The sequence below is a fragment of the Scyliorhinus torazame genome, chromosome 4, assembly GCF_047496885.1.
Source record: "Scyliorhinus torazame isolate Kashiwa2021f chromosome 4, sScyTor2.1, whole genome shotgun sequence".
Lineage (NCBI taxonomy): Eukaryota > Metazoa > Chordata > Chondrichthyes > Carcharhiniformes > Scyliorhinidae > Scyliorhinus > Scyliorhinus torazame.
This window is the reverse complement of record NC_092710.1, coordinates 192,749,205-192,773,604: the sequence shown is the minus strand read 5'-3', so window position 1 is coordinate 192,773,604 and position 24,400 is coordinate 192,749,205. Positions and strand designations below refer to the sequence as shown.

Sequence of the window (24,400 nt, the reverse complement as noted above, 5' to 3'; positions counted from 1 at the left end):
CGCCGCCTCTTGCTTTTCAACTGATGGGCCAGCATCCTGCTCGCCGTCTTCCTGTACTCCTACAGTGGCCCTCCATAATTGAACTGCCCCACCACCTTCTCCGTAAAGACTAGCCCAAACTCTATCTGGAGCCCCTGCCTCTCCTTCAACATCCCTGCCTCTGAGTACCTCCTGTCCAACTTCAAAATGATGTCCACCAGCCTTGTGCTTTGTACCCGCTCCGTTTCTCACTATGCACATTAATTGATTTGAACTCTTCTCCTACTCTTCCCCCCCCCCCCCCCCCCCCCCCAAACCACCACCACCACCTTGAGTGCCTCCCACAGCGTGGCAGCCTTGACCTCCCCCATATCATTTACTCCACATATGGATGTCTGCGCACACCCGCTTGCAGATCACCTCATCTGGCAACAGCCCCACATCCAGCCTCTGCTGCTGGTGCAGATGCACCCAGTGCAGCATGTGGTGAGAAACCACAATTACCAAATACTCCGAATCGGTCTTCCCCTCCAATAGGATCGTTTTCTAGCATGAAAAAAATCAATCTGGGACTACACTTGGTGCACAAGGCAGCCGTATGAAAATTCCTTTGCCCTCGGCATCCTAAACATCCACATGTGTTTTTCCTTCTCTTCTCTCTCTTTACCCCTCCCCTGGATCAGCCACAATAACCCCCACCTTGAACGCCAACCCTCTCGACTACTTATCCTGCCCTGAATGGAACACTTGCCTCACCCATTGCTTTCTCAGCCTAATCTGGTCCCCTGGTGTGTCTCCTGCAAAAAGGCCATGTATGACTCCTCAAATGGGTGAACACGCGCAACCATTTCACGCCTATTCAACCTCTTCATGCTCCACATGACCAGCCTGGTTGGGGGGGCCGTTCCCCTGCCGATCAGCCATACCCCTTCTTGGGCCAGCCCGCAGTCGGATGCCCACCATCATTGATTTCTTCCAAACTGTGTCACACCAACCATATCCATGTCACAAACCCCCCACCCCCACCCCCCAAACCAGAAAAACAACTCCCTTCCCCATACCTTCCTCCTGGCAACCCCCCACTTTACTCACATTAACTAGCCTGCCCAGCTGGCATGGTGGCCCTGCCCAAGGCCTTCACAACCATCCTACTCTCTCCAATCCCCACCTCCCCCCCCCCCCAAAAAAAAAACCGTCAAGACGAACACTCGCCCTCGTTGCTCCCCTGTCAAAACCTGCCCCAGAAAAACCCACCACCAAACCTTCAATGTCCTTACTCTCCTCCCATTTCATTGTCCCTCATAAATTCCATCGCCTCGCCTGGCGTGTCAAAATACCACGTTCTCTTCTGGAAAGTCACCCACAGGTTGCCCAGGTATAGTACCCAAACTTCAACCCTTTTTTAAAGAGGCCAGCCTTAATCTGGTTAAACCCAGCCCTCCGCTTCGCCAGTTCCGCACCTAAATCATGCTACACCCTCAGCTAGGTCCCTTCTCGGGTATGTTTCCTGACCTGCCTCGCCCATCGAAGGATCTTCTTGTCCAGAAAGCGGTGCAACCTCACCACCATCGCCCTTGGCGGCTCGCCTACCTGCGGCCTCCTCAGTGCCCTGTGCACCCAGTCCACCTCCAGGAGCCAATCAAAGTCCCCCTCCCCAATCAACTCTCCAACATCTTTGCCACATAGGCCTCTGCACCTTCAGTGCTTTCAGGCACCCCCACAATCCATAAGTTTTGCCTTCTGGAGCATTTCTCCAAATCGTGCACCTATTAGCCTTTTCTGGCTCTCCTGCAATCCCACCTCCGCCACCAATGAGGCCAACTGCTCTTTGCGCTCCCCCACCACCTCCACTTTCTGGATCGCCAGGCCCTGGGACTCCAGCCTTTGTTCCAGTTGCTCGATCCCAAACCTCAGAGGTTCCTCCACCTTGGCTAGGTCATCCAGGGCCTCTTTCTGCTGCTGCCGGAACTTTAGGAACACCACCAACTGCTCCGTCGACCACTGAGCAGGCCCCCATTTACCCTCTGCCATCTTACCCTATGGCGCACCACGCAGGCTCTCCTGCTCCGACAGCACTTTCTTTCTTGTGGCGTTCCGCATCCACTGATCCATGTGCCAGCCACACCAGCGGACTATTACCTTCCCCAGGCACTCCTGTACCTTTTGCCCTTCGGTTGGGGAAAAGACCAAACACATCTGCCTTGAGCAGGAGCCACCAAATGTGCGACCACTCACTCCATGGCTGCCACTGGAGGCCCCCACCTATATCATTCTTGTTGCAACAGCATCATTTTTGTTTCCCTTATGCCACACTCTTCATCTATGCGAGCAGACAGTCAATTTCTCCACAGTATGCTTATTCAAATGTGCTTGACTTTTCCAGGTTTCTTTCCCTGTAAGACCTACTGAAAGTCCTTAGATGAAGATAAGTGAATTCAAAGACAATCAAGGGTGGGATTCAAACTTGTAATCAGGCTGTCCTGTCAATGTAACTACCATGGGTTGCACCTTTTTAGGTCTGGGGCTGTAAATAGTGACGTTTGTGAATTTCTGAAGTTCTTTTGAAATTAAGAATATTTTTGTTAGAATTTTGTGTTTTCAGCATTACAAGTATGATTTCTTGATGCATGGGGTAGTTCAGAAATGGCTACTTGCAGATTCATGAACTGTGAAACTTTCCTTTTGGTATCTGATTGAAGTCTAATAGGTTAGAAACAGTAGCATTGAAACATTGAGTTCACTTCAGAAGCCCTCAAATTCAGAGTCATTACAAGCTTGCTCAGTGGCCTTACTATTATCAACACTGTTGATCAGTCAAAGAGGATATCGCAAATGTTAGGTAACCCTCCAAATAAGTAATCCAAATAGGATTATTTATAAATAAATACACAAATAAAACAGCTGGAGAGGAAGAGGTCTGCAGTGAAAGCTTCAAATTTAGCATATTGTATTGCTCTTCTAGATCATGTAACCTTTTGAACATTTTGCCCCTCCAGCCTGTTCTGCCAAAGTGAAGTTCACAAAGGGATAGAAGTGGTTATCTGCTTCCATCAGAGGGAGCCATTTAGTTGTGATTTAAAAGTTTTTGTACAAGTGAATCTTTCACCAGGTTCTCTCTGGCCTCACAATCTCTCTTGAAATTTTTCACACGTCATAAATTAAATTATTTTAGCAACAACATTGAAAGGCAGTAAGGTGGTGCAATGGTTAGCACTGCTGCCTCTCGGCTTCAAGGGCCCGGCTTCAATCCCGGCGCCGGTCACTGTGTGGTGTTCGCACATTCTCCCTGTCTGCAAAGGTCTCACCCTCACAATCCAAACAAATGTGCAGGGTAGGTGAATTGGCCATGCTAAGTTGCCCCTTAATTGGAGAAGGAAAATTGGGTACTCTAAATTAAATTTAAAAAACAATATTGCACAGGAGGCTGCTATTTTTATTGACTATCCACCAATGCATTTGAAACAACTATTACTGCATTTTTTTGATGTTCAATCTTTATGGCTTGTTTATTTGCCTAGGACTTCAATAGATAAAGCTCCATGACCTTCCTCTAATCTTGTGTTTATGGAATATATTAGTTGAGTGCTTGTTTTGAATGAAGCTCAAGGGTAGAACAGTGTTAGCGGGAGCCTTATTCTGGATTTGTTTCATGTTTTGCCTAACTTGGCAGTGTTTGAGTTTTAACCTGTGCTGAAGAATTGTGCTCCAAAGCTAGTTGTTGTTTGAACCAAGCTGTTCCAGTGCAGCTACAACACAGGTGTCTACTCAACAAAAGTATAAAATTGCTCAGGGATGGCCTAGCTACAAAAAGGTCCAATTCAGTCTGGCCAATTTACTACCCAGTTTGTGATAGCCGGTATCCTTAATCGTGCTATCAAGCAGTACTTATTCACCAGTAACCTGCTCACCAGTATTCAGTTTGAGTTTTGTCCTGACCGATTGACTCTAGACCCCGTTGCATCCTCGGTCCGAGAGCTGAACTCGGTGAGGTTTTAGTAACTGCCCTTCACATCAAGGCTGAATTTCAAGTGTGACATCAAAAAGCCCAAGTAAAATTCAAATCAGTGGGCATCAAAGAAAACTGAGCAATGCCGGAGTCATATCTAATGCAAAAGAAAATGGCTCTGTCTCAGTTGCTTCATCAATGATCTTCCCAGCATCATGAGGTCAGAAGTGGGATGTTAGCCGATGCTTGCAATGTATTCCATTCCATTGGTAACTCCCAGACTAATGAGTAATCCTTGACTGCATGTCATAGAATGTACAGTGCAGAAGGAGGCCATTCGGCCCATCGAGTCTGCACCGGCTCTTGGAAAGAGCACCCTACCCAAGGTCAACACCTCCACCCTATCCCCATAACCCAGTAACCCCACCCAACACTAAGGGCAATTCTGGACACGAAGGGCAATTTAGCATGGCCAATCCACCTCACCCGCACATCTTTGGACTGTGGGAGGAAACCGGAGCACCCGGAGGAAACCCATGCACACACGGGGAGGATGTGCAGACTCCACACAGACAGTAACCCAAGCTAGAATCGAACCTGGGACCCTGGAGCTGTGAAGCAATTGTGCTATCCACAATGCTACCGGCTCTTGTAGCAAGAATTTTTTTTCTTCATCCTTGGGATGTGGGTGTCGCTGGTTAGGCTAGCATTTATTGCCCATCCCTTATTTCCTTGAGCAGCTGGTGGCCTTGAACTGTTGCAGTTCCTGTGGTGTAGGTACTCCCACAGTGCTGTTAGGGTGGGAGTTCCAGGGTTTTGACCTCGCAACAATGAAGGACAGAGATATTTCCAAGTCAGGAGTGTTGAATATGACATGGTACTGTACTAAATTAAGACTTGTGAGCAGGAATGCTCACCAAGAACTACTAAAATGAATTCATATTTTCAATATAGCGAAACTGGCAAGTGAATTATTTCATGGTCGCTTGATGTGCTTTTTGCTGAAGAATGGGAATTGAAAGTTATTTTTCTTGCATTATAGGCGAAAACTTAAACTTCAACAGAAAACAGTGTCTCTGTGGTCATGGATAAATAGACCAAAAGAACTGGAGAAGTACTTGAACCCCCTCTATGAAGCCAACAGCCTTGTTATCTGGCCTTCTGTGGCACCTCAAAGCTTGCAGCTGTGGGAAGGTGAGGGAAGGATTGTGTTCACTTTTCACTACAGACAGATACCCTTTTGCTTCATTTATTTTACTAACCTCACCTTCATGAAAGTGTTCAACACATGTTCTGTTAGCAACACAATATTGTATCAAGTTATTACTTGTCTGATGCTTTTATCCAAATTCAATACCCTCGGTATGCTCCCAATACAATAGTTGTTTATAAGTTCACATCCAATGTCCAAATCTTGGATTTGATAGGGCGAGGGGCAGAATTAATCTATTCTAGTTACCAATATTTACAGATGATGCACCTTCAGCAAGTTCACAACTTCATGTCAGATCAAACACTACAATTACAACAATGTCCATCGTTCATCAACTCGATGATTTGAGTCCATTGTATTACATTTAAAACTAGGCTGCAACTCTTGTATCGTGCCACAACTTCTTGCTAACCCCAAAGTTAAAATAACCTTGTAGCTGAGGGCATTGTTCTGTGAAGTGCACTGGTAGCGGGAAGATATGTAGGAATGTGGTTCTTAATTCTTAAAATAAGTTGTAATGAATCATCCAGGGGTGTGTTCTGAATCAGTCTGCCTCAGTTTATTGATGTAAGCAGTTGAAAGGTGGAGTTACATTTAAGAAATATTAGCCAATTCGATTCAGATTGATAAAGGAAAAGAACAAAGATTGACTGATTCACGTCTTAAGGAGAAAAGGCCAAGCAAGTTCTATTGAGCAAATTTAAGGAATTAAAATTCCCCAAATGCTTCACAAGATCTTTATGAAATATGCCAAAAGTCACATAAGGAGATACTCTGGCAGATGACCGAAAGCTTGATCCTGCATCTAAATTGTGATGCTGTGCCGGATGGGTTCCCGGTGGAGTTATAAAGGACAAGTTGGCGCTGCTGATAATGGAAATGGTTGATGATACCATGGCGAAGGGGGGTTACCTGAAGCTGAGGCAGGCATCTATTTCATTGTTACTGAGAAAGGAGAAGTATCTGGTGGAGTGTGGGTCGTATCGGCCCATTTCCCGATTGAATGTGGATGGCAAGATATTGACGAACTTGCTGGTGGTGAGGCTGGAGAGGTGTCTTCCAAAGGTGGTGGGGGAGGATCAGACTGGCTTCGACAAGGGCAGGCAGCTGTCGTCAAATGTGCAGCAGCTACTGAATGTGATGCTTTCTCCGGCTGAGGGGAAGGGGTTAGAGGTGGTGGTGACTTTGGATGCGGAGAAAGCATTTGGCAGATTGAAGTGGAGGTATCCGTTTGCAGTTTTGGAGAAGTTTGGGATTGGGCCGAAGTTTGTGGCTTGAGTAAAATAGACCGCTTTTGTGCAGATGAATGAGACACAGTCAGAGTCCTTCCCACTATTCATGGAAACAAGACAGGAGTCCTCTTGTCTCCCCCACAATACGATAGAATTTAACCTGCAGTTTGAGAGGAAGAAGCTGGAATTGGATGTAATGGTATTACAATTAAATAAGGGCAACTACAAAGACATGAGGGAGGAGCTGGCCAGAGTTGATTGAGAAAGGAGCCTAGCACAGGAGGCAGTGGAACAGCAATGGCAGGAGTTTTGGGGGGTTATTTGGGAGGCACAACAGAAATTCATCCCAAGGAGGAGGAAACCTGCTAAGGGGAGGACAAGGCATCCATGGCTAACAAGGGACGTCAAGGGCAGCATAAAAGCAAAAGAAAAAGCATACAAAGTTGCGAGAATTAGTGGGAAGCCAGAGGATTGAGAAGCCTTTAAAAGCGAGCAGAGGAAAACTAAAAAAGCAATAAGGGGGGAGAAGATGAAGTATGAGTGCTAGCTAGCTAGTAACATAAAAGAAAATGGGAAGAGTTTTTCAGTATATAAAAAGTAAGAGAGGCAAAAATAGACATTGGACCACCGGAAAATGTGGCTGAAGAAGTAATAATAGGAAAGGAAGAAATGGCAGACGAACTGAATAGTTACTTTGCATCAGTCTCCACGGTGGAAGACATCAGTGGGATGCCAGAGCTCCGGGGGGCAGAGGTGAGTGCAATGGCCATTACTAAGCAGAAGGTTCTGGGAAAACTGAAAGGCCTGAAGGTAGATAAATCACCTGGACCGGATGGACTACGCCCCAGGGTTCTAAAATAGATTACGGAGTGTCTTTAAGACAGAGATAGATAGGTTCTTGATTAATAAGGTGATCAGGGGGTGTTCTTGATTAATATGGGGATCAGGGATTATGGGAAGAAGGCAGGCGAATAGGGATGAGAAAAATATCAACCATGATTAAATGGCGGAGCAGAACCAATGGGCCGAGTCGATTTCAGCGGGAGCGGTGCGCAAGTGATTTCTGGGAGGTAAGTTTAAACTTTAAAAACACTTACCTTCACAGGAACAGGCCAGTCGATTTCAGCGGGAGCGGTGCGCAAGTGATTTGTGGGAGGTAAGTTTATCCTTTTAAAAAAAACACTTTTCTGTTTTATTTTTTTCGACCCGCGGACTTCTGGGAAGACCCCCCCGCCCCCCAACCAATTAATTCTGGTGGAGAGGAAACCCGAGACACTACACGTGTAGTGTCTCCCACCCGCCCTCCTCCTCTAACGTAATAATAAGACCCATTGGTGTGAGGTGAGTGCCATATAATATTATTATTATATTATATTATTAGCATTGTGCAGGTCAAGGTTCGGAGGTGGAGGAGCAGTCTCTGTCAGGGAGAGAACCTGAGAACATCTAAGACACTCAAGGTAAGTAAGTGATTTTTACTCATTTTTACTTTTATACCTTTTTCAAATTGTGTGTGTCGGGGGGAAACTGAAGTGACATCACAGAAAAGCTGTGGCCTGAGTGGCTGGTTGGGAAACTACACTAAATTTAAAAAATTAAGCTTTGGTAACTAATTAAACATAATTACTTAATTATAATGTAGAGGGGTATCTAAGCTAGAGATCGGAGAGTACTATATTTAGCTTTCGCATTTCTATTAGAAATCTAGTGCTAGGAAACAGATAGTTAACAGTAACTTTGAAATTTTAAAAAATATATATTAAAACATTTTCTTACATTTTTTAATTTTAATTAATTGACGCAATGTCAGTTAGAGGGGTGCAGTGCTCTGACTGTGAGATGTGGCAGATCCGGGCGGCTTCCAGCGTCCCAGATGGCTTCATCTGCAGAAAGTGCACCCAACTGGAGCTCCTCACAGACCGCATGGTTTGGTTGGAGCAGCAATTGGATGCACTTAGGAGCATGCAGGTGGCGGAAAGCGTCATAGATTGCAGTTATGTAAATGTGGTTACACCCAAGGTGCAGGCAGAGAAATGGGTGACCACCAGAAAGGGCAGGCAGTCAGTGCAGGAATCCCCTGTGGTTGTCCCCCTCTCGAACAGGTATACCCCTTTGGATACTGTCGGGGGGGATAGCCTATCAGGGGAAAACAGCAGCAGCCAGAGCAGTGGCACCACGGCTGGCTCTGATGTTCAGAAGGGAGAGTCAAAGCGCAGAAGAGCAATAGTAATCGGGGACTCTATAGTCAGGGGCACAGATAGGCGCTTCTGTGGACGTGAAAGAGACTCCAGGATGGTATGTTGCCTCCCTGGTGCCAGGGTCCAGGTTGTCTCCGAACGGGTAGAGGGCACCCTGAAGGGGGAGGGCAAACAGGCAGAGGTCTTTGTACATATTGGTACTAACGACATAGGCAGGAAGGGGCATGAGGTCCTGCAGCAGGAGTTCAGGGAGCTAGGCAGAAAGTTAAAAGACAGGACCTCTAGGGTTGTAATCTCGGGATTACTCCCTGTGCCACGTGCCAGTGAGGCTAGAAATAGGAAGATAGAGCAGCTAAACACGTGGCTAAACAGCTGGTGTAGGAGGGAGGGTTTCCGTTATCTGGACCATTGGGAGCTTTTCCGGGGCAGGTGTGACCTATATAAGAAGGACGGGTTGCATCTAAACCGGAGAGGCATAAATATCCTGGCCGCGAGGTTTGCTAGTGTCACACGGGAGGGTTTAAACTAGTATGGCAGGGGGTGGGCACGGGAGCAATAGGTCAGAAGGTGAGAGCATTGAGGGAGAACTAAGGAAGAGGGACAGTGGGGCTCTGAGGCAGAGCAGACAGGGAGAAGTTGCTGAACACAGCGGGTCTGGTGGCCTGAAGTGCATATGTTTTAATGCAAGAAGTATTACGGGTAAGGCAGATGAACTTAGAGCTTGGATTAGTACTTGGAACTATGATGTTGTTGCCATTACAGAGACCTGGTTGAGGGAAGGGCAGGATTGGCAGCTAAACGTTCCAGGATTTAGATGTTTGAGGCGGGATAGAGGGGGATGTAAAAGGGGAGGCGGAGTTGCGCAACTGGTTCGGGAGAATATCACAGCTGTACTGCGGGAGGACACCTCAGAGGGCAGTGAGGCTATATGGGTAGGGATCAGGAATAAGAAGGGTGCAGTCACAATGTTGGGGGTTTACTACAGCCTCCCAACAGCCAGCGGGAGATAGAGGAGCAGATAGGTAGACAGATTTTGGAAAAGAGTAAAAACAACAGGGTTGTGGTGATGGGAGACTTCAACTTCCCCAATATTGACTGGGACTCACTTTGTGCCAGGGGCTTAGACGGGGCGGAGTTTGTAAGGAGCATCCAGGAGGGCTTCTTAAAACAATATGTAGACAGTCCTACTAGGGAAGGGGCGGTACTGGACCTGGTATTGGGGAATGAGCCCGGCCAGGTGGTAGATGTTTCAGTAGGGGAGCATTTCGGTAACAGTGACAACAATTCAGTAAATTTTAAAGTACTGGTGGACAAGGAGAAGAGTGGTCCTAGGGTGAATGTGCTAAATTGGGGGAAGGCTAATTATAACAATATTAGGCGGGAACTGAAGAACATAGATTGGGGGCGGATGTTTGAGGGCAAATCAACATCTGACATGTGGGAGGCTTTCAAGTGTCAGTTCAAAGGAATTCAGGACCGGCATGTTCCTGTGAGGAAGAAGGATAAATACGGCAATTTTCGGGAACCTTGGATAACGAGAGATATTGTAGGCCTCGTCAAAAAGAAAAAGGAGGCATTTGTCAGGGCTAAAAGGTTGGGAACAGACTAAGCCTGTGTGGAATATAAGGAAAGTAGGAAGGAACTTAAGCAAGGAGTCAGGAGGGCTAGAAGGGGTCACGAAAAGTCATTGGCAAATAGGTTAAGGAAAATCCCAAGGCTTTTTACACGTACATAAAAAGCAAGAGGGTAGCCAGGGAAAGGGTTGGCCCACTGAAGGATAGGCAAGGGAATCTATGTGTGGAGCCAGAGGAAATGGGCGAGGTAATAAATGAATACTTTGCATCAGTATTCACCAAAGAGAAGAAATTGATAGATGTTGAGTCTGGAGAAGGGTGTGTAGATAGCCTGGGTCACATTGAGATCCAAAAAGACGAGGTGTTGGGTGTCTTAAAAAATATTAAGGTAGATAAGTCCCCAGGGCCTGATGGGATCTACCCCAGAATACTGAAGGAGGCTGGAGAGGAAATTGCTGAGGCCTTGACCAAAATCTTTGGATCCTCACTGTCTTCAGGGGATGTCCCGGAGGACTGGAGAATAGCCAATGTTGTTCCTCTGTTTAAGAAGGGTAGCAAGGATAATCCAGGGAACTACAGGCCGATGAGCCTTACTTCAGTGGTAGGGAAATTACTGGAGAGAATTCTTCGAGACAGGATCTACTCCCATTTGGAAGCAAATGGACCTATTAGTGAGAGGCAGCATGGTTTTGTGAAGGGGAGGTCGTGTCTCACTAACTTGATAGAGTTTTTCGAGGAGGTCACTAAGATGATTGATGCAGGTAGGGCAGTGGATGTTGTCTATATGGACTTCAGTAAGGCCTTTGATAAGGTCCCTCATGGTCGACTAGTACAAAAGGTGAAGTCACACGGGATCGGGGGTTAGCTGGCAAGGTGGATACAGAACTGGCTAGGTCATAGAAGGCAGAGAGTAGCAATGGAAGGATGCTTTTCTAATTGGAGGGCTGTGACCAGTGGTGTTCCACAGGGATCAATGCTGGGACCTTTGCTCTTTGTAGTATATATAAATGATTTGGAGGAAAATGTAACTGGTCTGATTAATAAGTTTGCAGACGACACAAAGGTTGGTGGAATTGCGGATAGCGATGAGGACTGTCAGAGGATACAGCAGGATTTAAATTGTTTGAAGACTTGGGCGGAGAAATGGCAGATGGAGTTTAATCTGGACAAATGTGAGGTAATGCATTTTGGAAGGTCTAATGCAGGTAGGGAATATACAGTGAATGGTAGAACCCTCAAGAGTATTGAAAGTCAAAGAGATCTAGGAGTACAGGTCCACAGGTCATTGAAAGGGGCAACACAGGTGGCGAAGGTAGTCAAGAAGGCATACGGCATGCTTGCCTTCATTGGCCGGGGCATTGAGTATAAGAATTGGCAAGTCATGTTGCAGCTGTATAGAACCTTAGTTAGGCCACACTTGGAGTATAGTGTTCAATTCTGGTCGCCACACTACCAGGAGGATGTGGAGGCTTTAGAGAGGGTGCAGAAGAGATTTACCAGAATGTTGCCTGGTATGGAGGGCATTAGCTATGAGGAGCGGTTGAATAAACTGTTTGTTCTCACTGGAACGAAGGAGGTTGAGGGGAGACCTGATAGAGGTCTACAAAATTATGAGGGGCATAGACAGAGTGGATAGTCAGAGGCTTTTCCCCAGGGTAGAGGGGTCAATTACTAGGGGGCATAGGTTTAAGGTGAGAGGGGCAAGGTTTAGAGTAGATGTACGAGGCAAGTTTTTTACACAGAGGGTAGTGGGTGCCTGGAACTCGCTACCGGAGGAGGTGGTGGAAGCAGGGACGATAGGGACATTTAAGGGGCATCTTGACAAATACATGAATAGGATGAGAATAGAGGGATACGGACCCAGGAAGTGGAGAAGATTGTAGTTTAGTCGGGCAGCATGGTCGGCACGGGCTTGGAGGGCCGAAGGGCCTGTTCCTGATATGTACATTTCTTTGTTCTTTGAGTGGCCTAATTCTGCTCCGATATCTCGTGGAGTCTATCAGCTGCTGCATGGCTGCCTTTTCCCTCTTGTTCCTGTGAACCTTATGCACTATTATCATCATCATTCTCTCTCTTCCCCCCCCCCCCCCTTCCCCAGGGATCACTGCTATGAAAGAGGAGAAATATTAACGAGAGGTCACCAATATAAAAAATCCAATAGGGAATTTAGAAGAAACTTGTTTACCCAAAAAATATTGTGCATATGAAACTTATTACCACAGGAAGTGGTTGAAGCGAAAAGTATAGATGCGTTTAAGCAAAGGCTAGAGAAGCAGATGGGGGAGAATTGAATGGAGGGTTTTAGTGATTCTTGGATGAGGAAGTATAGGAAAAGACGCGAATGGAGCGAATACGCTGGCAGTAACTCGTTGGGCCAAATTACTTCTTTCAGTGCATTCTATATTGCATGTAAGATGAAATATAGTTGATACCAAACTATGTTATATCGATGAAAAGTATAATGAAATCCTTTTGAACTAACCAACACCTACCAGCTCCTCAATCTTTTCTCCTAAGACTGCATTCCACAGGGTTGACCAGGCAGCACCCCAGCATCTAATCATCAGCATGATCCCAGCTTGCAAACTACAAAGAGCAGCCAACTGCACTTCGTACATCGAATTCATAAAATCTCCACAGAACCTCAAAGAGCACCTTACCCAGGCCCTATTAGCGTAACCCCACCTAACCTGGAGAAAACCAGAGCATCCAGAGGAAGACCACGCAGAAACAGAAAAAACGTGCAAACTCCACGCAGACAGTCCCCCAATGCTGCAATCGAACGTCGGTCCCTGGTGCTGTGAGGCAACTGTGCAAGCCACCGTGCTGCCCCTTTGCTACACTGAGCTGACAGTTGTTCCTGAGTGGCTCACTCCCATGCCCCATCTGCACTGAGCCAACCACTGCCCTCCATATTCTTCAGCTCGAACTATTCTCCGAACATGGGCTAACATTTGTGCCACCTGCCAGTCCCCAGGGTTGTGTTTTCATAACCATCACCTTCCACGGTCAGCACGGTGGTGCAGTGGTTAGCACTGCTGCCTCACGGCGCTGAGATCCCAGGTTCGATCCTGGCCCTGGGTTCACTGTCCGTATGGAGTTTGCACATTCTCCCCGTGTTTGCTTGGATTTCGCCGCCACAGCCCAAAGATGTGCAGGGTAGGTGGATTAGCCACACTAAATTGCCTCTTAATTGGAAAAAATGAATTGGGTACTCCTAAATTTTTATTTTTTTTAAATCACCTTCCACGGGCACACTTCTACCTTAAACCAAATAAACAAACCAATTTAAAATGACCAATCCCCTTAATTGTTTAGTGAAATAATTTATGAATTCTGTTTGTGTTCCATGTTCAGTTGTCCATTTTTCAAAATTCTTGTGTGTATCTTGATCTGATACTTGGTGCTGTACTTCCCACACTGGGACGTGGAATAATTATAATACTAGTGGGAAATTTGTATCTAGATATCTATGTCTACAGCTGAACTAATCTGTCGCTTGATATTTTCACAATATTTGCATTAAAGAATACTTCATTTTTGTGGTGCACATGAAAATAAAACTTTTGTATATTAATGGTACAAGTTACGATGTCATATGCTGAAGGAACTTTCACAATTTCATTTGTATCTGTAAAATGAATTGATGTGGGAACCTCTGGAGACAACTTTAGAGTTTTAATGGCCTCCATATCAACAATTTAAGATCTTGATAGAAACTAATGCGTCTCTGTGGGTTTCCTACGGTTTCCTCCTACAAGTCCCGAAAGACGTGCTGTTAGGTAATTTGGACATTCTGAATTCTCCTTCTGTGTACCCGAACAGGCGCCGGAATGTGGCGACTAGGGGCTTTTCACAGTAGCTTCTTTTCAGTGTTAATGTAAGCCTACTTGTGACAATAAATATTATGTTTGAATTTGATCATACCTTAATGTGTTTTCACTTTGCAGCCTTAAAGGGCTTTGGCCTAAGTAATACATTATTATTGTGGAGTGGGCAGGGCATATACTCTAATTTGTTACGATACAGTGGGAATAGGGAAAATGCTGTATAAATGCAGGTTTCTTCTTGAAGATCAAACTTAAAGCTCATGCTTTTAATTGCAAAGATTTGGTTTAGCACTCAATACAGAATTTACTGCAATTTTACAATGTTACTATAAACTTGAGTGTTTCACTTAAGATGTGTGCAACTACTTTTAGGAGGTAATGCAGTGTATGCTAACTCTGGAGCTGTAAGCTAAAATGGCTATACTTACACATACCCAAGGATATGCCTATAGATCAAGCGTATTGAAATTCTTCTGTCGTTTGATGTAGCCCACTAAATACTCAAGCTTTAAAACAAAACATGGGGCTGAATTAGAAAATGTAATCACAACAAATCATATGGAATATCCGATAATTAATGAGAGATGGCTGATAGCACCGCAGAGTGCATTATGGTATCCAGTGCATTGTGTAACTGGCAAATCTTGTTGTGTTGATCAAAAGATTGGGGGAAGTTGAATATGTGCCTCAAATTTTGATGTGAGAGAAATGGCTTTTGATTCATGGAGCACTGGGGAAAGTGGGAACTGTACCATTTGGGAAAGTCTTAACCTGAACCATGCTGAGACCAGGTGTTCTGGTGACTCGTATAACTTGAGTGGCGGACAGAGCTTTAAAATAAATGGGGTTGGGGAGGGGCGGAGCGATCATGAGGGGAGATGTGGTAAATGTAGTGAGAAGGGACAAAACATTAGAGCAGGGTAGCATATGGGTAATGATAACCAGTGTGTGGCAAGAAGGAACAGGATACAAATTTGAGTGCATCAGAACGTAAGGCCAGTGATTGCAAAAACATGAAAAAGACAGGTAAAGTTTTCTATCTGCATGAAAGCAGCATTTAGACCAAAATGGATGAATCGTTGGCACAGATAGAAATAAATATGACCTGGTAGCCATTCCAAAGAAGTAAGTGGCAGCAAGAAGACTGAGCTTGTGGCCTAAATATCCTGGGGTATTCTACACTTCTAAGGACAGAAAGCTAGGAAAAAGGTAGCTCTGTTAATTAAGGTAGTGTTAATGTCATAGTGAGGGATGATCTTGGTTTAGAAGATCAAGTGTACAATCAGTTTGGGTAGGGAAAAGAAATAGCAATGATAAGCCACCTGGAGTATTTTATAGGTCCCCTAACAGTAGCTACACTGTAGGACAGAGTTTACAGGGAGTAATGATGGGAACTTGTTAGGAAGATACTGCAATAATTTAATCTTGCAGATAGGACAAAGGGAGTCTGGGAGATGAGTTTGTAGTTTATTTGGGACAATTCTTTAGAGCAATGCATTCCAGTAGCAACTAGGCAGTAGGCTATTTTAGACCTGGTGATGTGTAATGAAACAGGGTTCGTCAAGGAACCTCAAGGCACAGTGATTGTAACAGAATCTCATATTCCATATGGGTCTAAGACTAGTGCATTTAACTTAAATATAAGGCAATTAGAAGAATATGAAGACCGTTGGCTAAAATGAACTTGGAAATTAGAGTAAAAAGTCGGACGGTAGAGGAACCAATATTTAAGAGATATTTCCTAACTCAGCAATAATTGGTTATTTTAAGAAAGAACAACTGAGAAAGATACACCAAGCAATGATAGCTAACAAAGATGATGGTAGCATCCAGTTAAAATAAATAAAGCATACAATACTGCAAAGATTAGTGGTAAATCTGAAGATTGGACAGATTTTAGAAACCAGCAGAGATTGAGTAAATTATCCCAATGAATGTGATAAATTAGTGTATGAGAGTAATCTAGGTAGACATAAATTAGCAATATAAAAACAGTTGGCAAGAGTTTCTGTGATGTTTTGAAAAGGAAAAGAATGTTTTGAAAAGGAAAAGAATATCAAAAGTGAAAGTTTGACCCTGGGAGGGCGAGACTGGGGGGATAATTAGTAGAAAACCAGGAAATGGCAGAAACATTGAAAGTAATTGTGTGTCACTGTAGCAGACATAAAAAAAACATCAGGAATGTTTGAAAATCAGAGTTAAAAGGGTAGGAAGAACTTAAATTAATCACGATCACTGGGGACTAGAGAAATGTCACTGAGAAAACTATTAGAACTAACAGCCCACAATTCTCTTGGACCTTTTGACCTGCATTCTCAGGTCTTAAAAGAAGTGGGCTGAAGTTTCCTGAGATTTTGGAATGGTGGTACAAAGGCATCTGGGTGTCATAAAATATTTATATGCAGATACAGTAAGGGATCAGAAAGGCAAATAGAATGTTGGTGTTTATTGTAAGGGGAGTAGAAGAGTGTTAGTGGGGTACTGTGTACAGATAGATCTCCTTATTTATATAATGACATTAGAAACAGTTCAGAGAAGATCCACTGAACTAATTCCTGGGATGAGGAAAGGTGGCACAGGTTGGACCTAAAACCATTGCAGTTGAGAAGAATAACAAGTGATCTTATTGAAACATAAGATCCTTAAGGGACTTGACAAGGTGGAAGATGCGGATGTTTCCCATGTGGGACAAGTCTAGGAATCTCAGTTTAAAATTAGGGTTTCCCATTCAAGGCTGAGATGAGGATTTTCTTTTCTCTGAAATTCATGGAATTCTCTCTTCCAGAGAACAGAAGGAGCTGAATCGTTGAACATATTTAAGGCTGAGTTAGATTTTTGGTCACAAGGTTACGGGATGCAGGGGTAGAAAAGTAGGTGGAGTTCAGGCTACAATCAAATCCGCCAGGATCTTTCCTCATGACACAGCAGGCTCGAGGGCCACATGGCCTACTCCTCCTAATTCCTGTGGTATTCTGTTATTGTATTTTTAGTTCTTTCTCTCAACCCCATGTTCACGTCAATTATGTAATTGATACATAATGGGGGGGGGAGGAAGAAGTTATCATAAGGGAGAGATGGGTGAAGAAAGATGGAGGGCACTAGGCTGGCTGCAACAGGCCACACATGACTTGGAACAAAATGGCGCTGCAAGCAACCACTTTGGAGGGTCTCTGGACAAAGAGAAACTCTGAGTGCAGGGGGGAGAACAGTGATCGTGGCCACCTTGGAATGCCCCCTAACAAAGGGAAATCCTGGAATGCAGGGGAATGCCTAACAGTTAAGTACGGTTGATCTCGCAGGAACGGGGGGAACATAAAACACCCATCAGGATAGTCGCCGACGTCAGGGGACTTAATGGCCCAGTGAAAAGATCCAGAGTCTTCGCCCACCTGAAAAGCATGAAAGCTGACAGCCTTCACCCAAGACGAGCACCTGAGGGAGAAGGACAGACTGTGGGTAAGGAAGGGCTAGGTGGGACAAACCTACCATTCCTGCTACGGGACAAGGGCCATGGGGGTAGCCATTTTGCTAAATAAGAGGACAATGTTCACGGCAACGAAGACGGTTACAGACCCAGAGGGACGGTACGTCATGGTCTGCAGTGTCCTCGACGGGGCACCGGCCAGTATGCTCCCAACTGGGACAACACTGAATTTATAAAGAAAATGGCAGAAACCCCGACATAGATACACATCAACTGATCATGGGGCGGGGGACTTTAACCCTCCCCAAACCTACAATATTACCACTGGGCAACAACGCGGAGAGAATAAAGGGATGGATAAAGAAGCTAGAAGCCGAGTGGGTCATTATGGAGGAGGGATCCTGCAGAGGGGCCACCCTCCAGGCCCACCTAAATGAATATTCATCAGGCACAGTGGTGGTAGCAACACTCCGGTTGTCGAAACAACTGGGACAGCATTTTGGACTGAACAAAATGTCCGACAAAGCCCCCATCTGCAACAACCACAGGTTCACGCCGGCAACTATGGACACCACCTTTGAAAGGTGGAGACAGGACTGGAGAACTCTGACAGTTGGGGGCTTTTACACCAACAACAGTCTAACAACGCTTGAAGAACTGACATTCCAACTGCTGGAGTTGGCAACGAACTAGGGTACTTACAAATCAAAGATTTCCTACGAAGGGGGAAACCAGGACCTCCACAACAATCGCTCCTAGAGGACCTGTTAGACATGGACATCTTAGGGAAAGGAAACTGGGGACATGTGCGGGCGACTGCTATGGGGCGCTAGCCCACAACTGGACAAGACGAGGAAGAAATGGGAGGAGGACTTGGGGTTTGAAATAGGGTGTGGGTTCTGGAACGAAGCACTGCACAGGGTCAACAGTACCTCCACATGCGCAAGGCTAAGCCTAATGCAGCTAAAAGTGGTACACCGAGCCCACTTAACCAGAACCCGAATGAGCAGGTTCTTCCCGAAGGTGGAGGACAGATGTGAACGGTGCCGAGGAGGCCCAGCCAACCATGCCCATATGTTCTGGTCTTGCTCCAGACTTGCTGGGTTCTGGGTCACTGCCTTCAAGGCAATGTCCAAGGTGGTGGGGAGGAGGGTGGAGCCATGCCCGAGAGTGGAAGTCTTCGGGGTATCAAAGCAGCCAGATCGATCATGGGGAGGAGGGCCAACACCCTTGCCTTTGCCTGCCCAATCGCCCACCCGTGAATGCTGCTCAGTTGGCAGTCAGGAGCACCACCTAAAGCTGCAGACTGGCTGTCCAACCTGTCAAAATTCCTGCAAATGGAGAAAATGAAATACTCCATACGAGGGTTGGAAGAAGGCTTCCACATAACGTGGGAGCCATTCACTCGGTTGTTCCAAGACCTGTTTGTAGCCAACAACTCTGCAGCCAAAGAGCAGAAGGGGGTAGACACCCCACAGTCAGGAGGACTGGTGGGAGGAGGTATGCAGGGGACCACAATTGCCACTGCTATTACCACAAGGAGGAAAAAGATGGGAAACTGTCATGTATGTATGTAAATAGGTGAAGCCGATACATGTAAATAATTTTAGTATTACTTTTTATTTTGCTTTCTCTTTGTTTCATCTCCTAATGTAAGTTCATATTTGTATATCTGCTCTGTCAACCAAAATAAAAACATTTATTTAAAATCCAAAGCCTGTTTATTAGTCTACTGTTACAGTTGCTTTCATATTGTGGGCTATTAAATCTGGGCAAGTGTACACTAAAGCATAATCAAGCTTATGAACTTAGAAGCTCACAGATCCATCAAGTGCACTCCACCCAGATGCAGTGAAATTATATGTACCATCAGCCCACATCCTCAAGTCATGTGGTATCTACAAGTCTTACCGACTTATGCAAAATTTATTCCTTTGTATTAAAAGCCTTGTTTATATTTCGAAGTGTACATTTTCCTAATGAAAGATCCCCAGTTCAAATATCCTGAAGACTATTATCGTTTTTTTTTTAATTAATAGGTGTATTTCTCCGATGGAACCGTTCCTCAAAATACTTGGATGAGGCCTGGGATGAAATAATTCACATCATTGAGTACAACAAGGATCTGCAGGCAAAAGTAAATGCACTTCGACGTCAACTAGCTGAGCTACAAACAGAAGATGGCGAACTGGAAAGGCCTTGAATGTGCTTGGCAAATTTTATTTCATTACATTTACTACATTTAGAAGTAACTATGTATGTGATGTGTGCGCGTCTTAAACATTCAGTATACAGGCACACTGAGTTCCCTACAGTCAGGAACTTTAGTTGAATTCTAGCTGTTAGTAACATGGTGATAATACAAATGAGCTCTAAACGGTTTTGTGGTCAAATGATTATCAGTACGGTTTTAATGTTAACTCCTCTGTACAAATTGAGGAGCTGACCATGCTGGGGAATAAATATGTTTTTACATCTTGCAATTAATCATATATATATATATATATATATATATATTTAAGACTAAACTGTACTTTCACCTAAGGGATATTTCCATTTGGCATCCTTGAGCCCACGATGAACAAATTGCTGAACTGAGATGATTTTCGTATTGTGGGCTCATTGCCACTGACATACATAAATCTTGCTGTATAAAACCAACACGGTGAGACTAGGTAAATGTCAATTTATGTTGTCAAATAGAAAATTCATCTAATTTATTCTCATTTGTTGAATTTCATAACACATTGAAACAACTTATCCATCTGCATTATAGTTTAACAATTAAGGTTCAGAAATTACACTGTGGAATGCTATTGTGCACTTTGTTTGAAGCTGCAGAGACGTGTGAAGTAATTGGGTTAACAATTCTACCAACACTGGATTGTCAAATTCAAGGCAAATAAGAGTACTGCAGGGCCTGAATCATTGGCTAATATGCCGAGGATGTTATTGATTCTAGTTTATGCTGTGTCAGTTATTAAACTGTATTTGCACTTTGGCCCTGGCAGAAGCAGTGTTCCTTCGAAATTGTGATTTGATGAGAGGCAGTTGAAAATTTCTCCTCTGGAAACACTCCACCCACAAGCCGAGGTCCTGCAAATATTGTCAGATAGTTGTCTATGTCTCCTCAGAAACACTCATTTTAACAGTCCATTTACTAAAATACGGAAGAGCTCGGAATGTGAAGGGTGAACCAAATTCTGATCCTTTTGGAATGTATTTTGCAAATAGAATTTTTCACTCTGGCACGTGTCAATTGTAAATGATTTGTGATGGGCCCCAAGTACATTTGTAACACAAATGAAATTAAACAATCAGATCATTTTCTTTTGTGGGGGATTGAAGAGGGCCAAATTCATCCCTCAGCTGGGAAAGTGATAACCTTACGTTTTCTTAACGCACAGTAATAGCAGTACAAATGATAGAGAAACTGTGCCTCTCTAGAATATTAAACATTGTCCATCAAATGAACTAAGACATCTGATCTGAGATTTGAGTTCTGATACCATTGTCTGCATCTAATGAAGGATATACATGATCCTTTATATTGCCTGATAACACTGTTCTATGAACCTATTTCTGAATTTCTTTAAACCTAAAACTTTTAACTACCTTGTGTGGAGTATATTTTCAAGATTTAACGATAGATTTAACAATTTAACTGAGCTGCACTGTTTTATTTACTTTAAATGATAAAGTGGTTACAGTTCAAAATCTAAATTTAAAATATTACCAAGTTTTGGCTGGTAACTAAACAGAATTGTTTCCAGCCCTTATTTGCAGTTGCACTTTAAATCCTTCCACCAGATAAGATAACTTGACCTTGTTTGCTCCTTTTGCATTTGAGGGCATTGTTTCTTGTATGGGCTAATGCTTGAAGTATTAGCCACCGATGCGATTGAGCTTTCGGCACAGGAAATTAATCAATATAGATCCTAGTTCTGCACATGCTTGTGTAAAATACACAATCTTGCCAACTTTTTAAACTATATATCAATTACACTACGTTATTAAAAAGGTCTTTTGGAATGGAACAGATGAAGTTAATGAAATGAAACATGTCTTTGATGGTTTTGTTGTGTTGGGGTAGGACACAGCCTTCTTGTTTCAGGACGTTCTGCACCGGACCAGTGATTTAAGTGCCAGAATGGAAAACGTATCTAGTTTAAGCAAGAGAGGGAATTAGTGGTTTTTGAACCTCACTAAATGTTGAGGGATATCTGCAGTTGAAAAGCGAGTGGCTTTCACACTTGTTCTTTCCCCAAATCCCTCTGCACCTCTTGAGAGAGAAAACACTGTAGCTCCTTGTCTTAAGGCAACAATTCCGAATGTTGTCAGATTTCTGTGCCACAGGTACACTTAATACTTTTAGCCTTCTCCGATGCTAAAGATAGGTGTGTTGTTGCTACACAATTTTGAGATGGACTAGATTTAAGCTTTTAGTAAGGTGGCATCACATGAGCCATCTAACTTCCATCAAAGCTAGGGTACAATTTGTCTGTGACATTGATGCCATTGTTTTAATGCTGGTGACAAATGCTAGTTGCTTCAGAAAAGTGGTGTTCTACCAATTTGGCCTTTTCAATAACATTGATTAAATTCACTTACAAGTGTCAATGGAAAATCTTTAGAAGCATGTAATTTATTCCCAATAACTCATTCATAGACAAGAAAAACTGGTATTAAGTGTGTTGCACCGTCATAATATCACACATTGTTGGAACATTTTTCACTAAGCCTGGTAATGGCTTAAAAATCATTCTGTATTACAGGACGTACGTTGCCGTGCCTGTGTACTAAAACTTCAATCTGTCTGATTATGTGAACCAGATGTTTTTGTGAATATTTAAAAACAAATCAAAATTAAAAACCTTCACTTTCTTCTCTAATATGAAAATTGTAAGCTTTAGGCAATGAAGTACAGGAATCATGAGAGGTGCTGCATGAACTGCTGTAATTCACTGTGTGCTGTATAAATTGTCCAGTGTATGCATTGGCTTGAGATTTTGTACTTTCAGTGACATCGAACGTTTGAGTACATGGGCCCCATCTGCTATGCTCACTAACTCTTGTGTTAAGCAAAATCATCATGCATTGTTTTAATTTGACTTTTTTGAAATAAAGTTTAAAATTATGCTCTGAAGTTGCATGTATATTACTTTTAAAGGTAATGGAATCATTAAATGGTTACAGCACGGAAGGAAACCATTCTGCCCATTTTATACACGGTTCTTTGCAAGAACACCGCAGCTAGACACACTTGCCCACTCTTTCTCCACATCTTTACAAATCTTTCCCTATGTTCTTGTCCAATTGAAAGCCCCGATTATGTCTGCCTCCACTACTATTTCAGTTCATGCCTGCCAGGTCCTTGCGCTTGCTGTGCATTTCAGGGGGAACGGGAAAAAATTCCTCATGCCACTTTTGGTTGTTTTGCCAATGACTGCAAATTGGTGTCATTTGGCTCCTGACCCATCTGCCAAAGGAAACATTTTTTCTGGTGTCACGACTGGAAGGTTAGGAATATTGAATTCTAAATATTGGGCAATTTAAGGGTTAAAAGCATGGTGTTAGCGTGTTTGACTGCATTTTTTTAAAAAATAATTGTGTTTTGCTGAGCCTGGGTGCTTTTAGCAGCCAGAAGGTGAAATTGACAAATCAGTGTGTTTTTTGGTCTGGGCTAATGGATTGTCATTTGACTGGGAAAGTCGCTGGGGAGTTAATGTGCTTTGCAGCCTGCAGAGACCATTTGTTTTTTTAGCTTGGCAAGATTAGATCATTGCTGGATGGAACCAAGGAATGCAGAGAGACATTTGAACTGCTTTAGAGAGACGTTTGGAACAGCTTTAGAGAGACATTTTGGAGAGTGCTTTACTGGTACAGGCTTGGAGGGCCGAAGGGCCTGTTCCTGTGCTGTTTTCTTTGGAGAGGCAGGTTTTGGAGAAAACTTTGGCGGCACGGTAGTACAGTGGTTAGCACTGTTGCTTCATAGCGCCAGGGACCCGGGTTCGATTCCCGGCTTGGGTCACTGTCTGTGTGGAGTCTGCACGTTCTCCCAGTGTCTGTGTGGGTTTCCTCCGGGTGCTCAGGTTTCCTCCCACAAGTCTCAAAATACGTGGCTGTTAGGTAAATTGGACATTCCGAATTCTCATGTACCCGAACAGGTGCTGGAGTGTGGCAACAAGGGATTTACACAGTAACGTCACTGCAGTAGCAATGTAAGCCTACTTGTGACACTAATAAAGATTATTATTATTAGAAAGCTTTGGAGAAGGGCAGGTTTTAGAGAAGGGAAGCTTCCGCGAGGAGTTGAATTCTGATCTGCCTGATGCTAAGTCTACGATTCTCCCACAGTAAGAAAGATTGAGAGTTATGGTTTTTTTTCTTGTTTAATGGGAAATTGTGGTGTAGTAGTGTTTATGGGGTAATTGTACGCTGTTCTTTTCAGGTGTGAAGTTTAATATTGTATTCATAATGTTTTGTTTTAGGGCAGCACACAGGCACAGTTGTTAGTGCTGTCAACTCGTGCGCCGAGGACCCAGGTTCGATCCCAGCCCCAGGTCACTGTCAGTGTGGAGTTTGCATATTCTCCCCTGTGCCTGCGCGGGTCTCAGCCCCACAACCCAAAAAGATGTGTAGGGTAGGTGAATTGGCCACTAAATTGCCCTTAATTGGAAAAAAAGAATTGCGTACTCTAAATTTTTTAAAATGAAACACTTTACGCAATCACTCCTAGAGCAAATCATTCTTCCCGCACAGTCTTACATATAAACTAAAATATTGGGGTTTTGGTCCAGTATCCTGGCCTGGGATCGTAATAATAGTTTAGACCCCATGGTTTGGAACATTTGAATCCTTGTTTGAAGTAGTTTTAAGCCTTACTTTGCTCATACTGGGCAACTTATTTAGTTATTGAATTCCTTTTGAATCATTTCACAATGTACGTATGGATGAACCTGTGTCTCACCATCTCGTTCCCTGTGGTTGTCCATCCTGTGACC

General features: G+C 44.0%; 1 protein-coding gene across 1 annotated transcript in view; it reads left to right on the top strand.

The window, feature by feature from the left end:
* The window catches only part of mtmr9 (myotubularin related protein 9), a 106,989-nt gene extending 84,447 nt beyond the window's left edge, over positions 1-22,542 (top strand). The window contains exons 8-9 of the mRNA XM_072499042.1: positions 4,968-5,119; positions 19,436-22,542. Of these exons, the coding sequence (XP_072355143.1) occupies positions 4,968-5,119; positions 19,436-19,599 (316 nt within the window). The 3' untranslated portion in view covers positions 19,600-22,542. The remainder of the gene's footprint in view (positions 1-4,967; positions 5,120-19,435) is intronic.
* Positions 22,543-24,400: the final 1,858 nt, after the last annotated feature.